The sequence below is a fragment of the Impatiens glandulifera genome, unplaced genomic scaffold (assembly GCF_907164915.1).
Source record: "Impatiens glandulifera unplaced genomic scaffold, dImpGla2.1, whole genome shotgun sequence".
Lineage (NCBI taxonomy): Eukaryota > Viridiplantae > Streptophyta > Magnoliopsida > Ericales > Balsaminaceae > Impatiens > Impatiens glandulifera.
Genome location: NW_025919589.1, coordinates 21843 through 26751, shown reverse-complemented (window position 1 = coordinate 26751; position 4909 = coordinate 21843). Strand labels below are relative to the sequence as shown.

Here is a 4909-nt window from a genome sequence, read left to right as displayed (position 1 = left end):
TAAGGGAATTTTAGTCTATTAGCACTTAAGGATATTTTAGTCTATTGTAATCAATAACTATATAAACTCATTCATTAAGTACATTTAATTTATTTTATACTTACTAATAAGAAATCCTAGAGCCTGTCTTTATTTTATAGTAAAAGCTAGATATGCCTTTGTTAGGGGAAATTTGACGAAATGACCCTAAAAAGGGTGATAATGAGTTGGTGACTAACGCATAATTTTAAATTCGCAAGTGACCACTTCATATTTTTTTGACGAAATTGCCCTTTTCGCGAGAAACAACCGATAATCGTCATTGACGGCCCAATATGTTTGAAGGCCTTGTGCGAGATATCAAATGCGGCCCTAAGTACTTCAAAAAAAGAAAAACACCAAAACTGCAAACATAATATCATAAATAAATATCTACGCATACCAACAATTAAGATCACAACAACAAAAAGATAAAAAAATCAAGGCAAATTTTATTGTAAAGTTTATTGAATTTACTTCAACAACAAATGCTCTTGTTACATTGTCTTCAAAAGGAATGACCAAAAATCTGAAATCTATTACAAAAACACGACATGCAAAGTTATATGGTCTGAACTTCATTCATGTTGCATCAAACTGTGAGAAAGGTGCCCCCATTCCCTTATTCCATCATGTGCTAACTGAGAAAATTGTCGTTTGGTCTTGAAGACTTTATAGTAGAAGCAGAATACTCTGTCAAGATCCTTACAATACACAAGCCAGTCTCGATGATGCTTCTGCACATTTGATAAGTGCATAATATAGAATTTAGATGTGAAACGCCTGTTATTTGATCCATTTTTCGGACCTTTGCCTGTCAACACATCTCTTAGAGGACCTTTTTTCACCAATAAATCCCTCAATTTAGGAGCAAGATTATCCCAATTTTTAGGATCAAAGATGTTGGGAATATTATCATTTCCTTCCAAACCAGGATCCATAGTTTCTTCTACATTAACATCAATATCTACTTCAAAAGGCTCCTCCATTTGATTCTCTATATTTTCTTCTGGGACAATATCAACATCTTCCTGAGAAGGTGTTTGAGTCTCCATTGATTGCTTCACATTTTCTTCTACACCAACATTATTGTCTACATCTACTCCTATATCCCCTGAACATTGTGTTTCGCTCCCTTTATTGAAAACAAATTTATCTCGTCCCTTTATTCTTTTGCGTTTGGAACTATCCGATTTATGCTTTCTTATAGTTATAGGAGTCATTCTAACATTTCAAATTTCATCACATTAATAAACATAGTTGACAAATGACAATGACAATAAAATAAATTATGATGAAAGAATAATGAATTGATTTTTAAAATAAGCTTAAATCCAAGAAGTATAGATTAGCAACAATTGAGGAGATGAGACGATGGTCGAACGTCGGAGTTTGGAGAGAGGACGGGGTTGGACTTTGGAGATAATATATATATATATATATATATATACATATATATATATATATATATATATATATATATATATATATATATATATATATATATATATATATATATATATATATATCAGGGCCCTCCCGAGAGTATAATAGTTGTATATTTTATCAAAAATATATTAAATATAAAAATTAAATATATAATTAACTAGATCATTCATTAAAAAAAAGGAAAAAAAATATTTTTGGTCGTATAATTATTGATATGTTTTTGGTGAGTTTGAAACCTCTTTGATAATACTTGTGATATATTGTGTATAATATTTCAATAATGAAAAAAATGATAGATATTTTAAAATGAGATGAGATTATAAGAGAAACATAAATTAATAACAAATAAAACAATAAATTTAAATGTATTAAAATTTAACCTTAAAAATGATTTTCATAATTAGGTTAGGGTTGAATTTATGATAAAATAAAATAAATATTAGAGATGTAAAAGCGGCTACAATATAATTAAGTTTATTGATATAAGAGATAATTATAGTTAGTAATATAAAATGGTTATGAAGAGATAAATTATTTTAATATATTATTATATTAGATATAATATGGAGAGAGATAAAATTAATATTTTATATATAATATATAGAGAAAAATAAATAATATATATATATTATTATATAATATTGAGTGAAAAAAGAGGAAAAAATTAACATATTATAAGAAATTAAATATAATAATATATATATACAGAAAAAATTAGCGTATTATAAAAATAAATATAATATTATATGTAGAGGGAAAAAGTTAGCTCGTATTATAAGAAAATAATTATAATATTATACAGTAAAATATATATTTTATAATATATAATTAATAATATTATATATTAAGAATTTAAAATTTAGTAAAATATATATTTTATAATATATAATTAATAATATTATATATTAAGAATTTAAAATTTAGGAAAAAAAAAATGGGAGCTTGCATTGCATTACCTTCGGCGGCCGGGCTGCATATATTTGTATAGTTGAAGAAGATAAGAAATGTATTATTATCTTTCATATAGTTGTTGAATGTAGTTGGCAATTCCGTAATATTATTCATTTTAAAGTTAGAATTTTTAATAGGTTATTAATTTTTTCTCTACAAAAAAAATATGTAGACTCGTATGGGTGTTAGTTAACTGGTTAAACGGCTTCAGTTAAGTTCAATTTTTTATCTTATTTAAAAATTGGTTAACCGACCCGTATTAGTATCGATTTTATCGGTTTTGATTCTACTAGTTTTGATTGGTTAACCGGTTTAACCGTGAATTGATAATTTAATTTTTTTTAAATTAAGTATTAAATTTTTTAAATAATTCTTCATTTTCTTTTTATTTATAACATAATATATAGCAATAATATAATATATTATAATAATATTTTATAAATATAATTATATTATTTTAACAATATAATATATTTTAAAAGTTTTATTTTTAAATAAATAATCATGTAAATTAGATTTTTTAAAAACAAATCTATACAAATTATAATTTAAAAATAACTAATATATATATATATATATTATATATATAAATTATTAAATATTATTTATAATATATTTAATATTTAAAAAATAACTAATATAAATATAAATATATATATTAATTATTATATGTTTAATAGAAAAATAATTCAATTGTTATAATTAACCAATAAACTAGGAAAATAAAGACTCTCTTAGTATCTTTCAAAATGTATTCACATTAATAATTTAAATTACTAATTTGTTAAATATATAGTAATAACATTCTCTTTCTCTTCTATTCCAATTCAATCCAAATCAAAGTCATTTAGCTCACAATTACATCAAAAACACATTTTGGATAAATTGGATAAATATATAACTCATTTCATTTCATCAATATCTTATATATTACATATTCTCAATTACATAAAAATATAATATGAAAACATAATATACCAGACAAGTTTATAAACTTCTAATCATTGACATTATTCTTCTCTTGTGCAACTCTAATCTCATCCATCTCCGTTCATTGACATTATCTCTAGTTAAATTGAAACTGTCTGCTTCTTCATGCTCAACTTCTTTCTTCTCCTGAAAACACTTCTATATAAAACATCGTAAATATTTACTGTATCACTAATATTTACATTGTATATGAATCCTTCCATCATTCCGATTCTGTTTCTGCATTGAAAATTTCTTTGGATTGAATCCTTCCATCATTCAATCGAACTGTGGAAATGGAAAACAAAGAATGAATTAGAAATATTTTCAGTGAGAGAAATCTAGATAAAAAGTAAGAGTTTCTTTAGGACTGCGAGAAACAACCTAAGTACAAAATTAAAATTTCTCAAGTGGCGGCCGCTAGAGGATATGTAGGGTTTCTTTCTTTAGGATCATGTCCCGTTTTATATGTATAAATTAGGGTTTTTCTTGGTTTCTTTCTTTTGGAATTGATCACTTCTAAGCCCATAAGCCCAGTCCATTTATTTATATTTTTATATTTTTTCTTTAAATAATTTTTAATAATCAATATTATATATATATATATATATATAATGTTAATAATTTGCTTTAAAATATATTATTTTTTATAAGTTTTATTAATATATAGTTTTAAATTTTAATTAAAATAAATATATATATAAATAAATATTATTAAACAAAGGAGTATTTTTTTAAATCATTATATAAAACTAAAAATTTATTTTTCAACTTTTGTTTAGTATTTAACTTTATGAATAATACGCATCGGACAATTACAATTAGTGAAATTAGTGAAAATTCGACGATTTCTCTCCAATGAGATTAATAACATATTATAATCGAGTTTATTTGAAATGACTCAAAGTAAACGTCAATCTATTTATAATTTTGTTTTGTAAGATTTTGTATTTGTCATTTTTTATTCACTTACTTATTTTTTTTTACGCTTTTGTGTAACAGAATTGTGATTTAACTTCATTGATATTTTCTATTGATGTCATTTTGTATGAAATTAATTACATCGGTTTAAGTTCGAATTGAGTCAGGTCAATCGGTTCAATGAAGTTTGAATTGTGTCAATTACAAATAAACATATCAAGTTAGTATTGTTCAACGCGTCAACATGTCAACCCGAACTTCACATGAATTGTCAACCGTACTTGTATGTTATACTTGTAAAAATAATGACAAATTACTAAGGTGACCTCAAATTACTTCGATCGCTTAATTTTAGCCCTTAAACAATTTTTGAAAACAAATCGCCTCTCAAATTTTTAGAAGGGTCATCAATGGCCCTTTTGTCAATTTTTTCGTTAAACATAACGGTTATAACTAAAAGCACTCTAACTGTTATGATAGTTTACTTTTAGCCCTCCAACTATTTTGATAGTTGATTTTTAACCCTTGAATTATTTTCCCCCAAAACTATCAATCTTGACTATTTTGTATTTTGTTTTATGACCAAATTTGAAGATAATTT

At 24.3% G+C, this 4909-nt stretch overlaps 1 protein-coding gene across 1 annotated transcript; it reads right to left on the bottom strand.

Annotated features, from left to right (window-relative positions):
- Positions 1 to 596: 596 nt before the first annotated feature.
- Positions 597 to 1241, bottom strand: LOC124918194 (zinc finger MYM-type protein 5-like). The gene has a single exon (XM_047458398.1). The coding sequence runs from the start codon at positions 1239 to 1241 to the stop codon at positions 597 to 599; it is 645 nt and encodes a 214-aa protein (XP_047314354.1).
- Between the last annotated feature and the right edge of the window lie 3668 nt (positions 1242 to 4909).

What these genes read in the sequence shown, in the direction of transcription:
- LOC124918194 (XM_047458398.1), bottom strand. Translation starts at nt 1,241, where the DNA reads ATGACTCCTATAACTATAAGAAAGCATAAATCGGATAGTTCCAAACGC.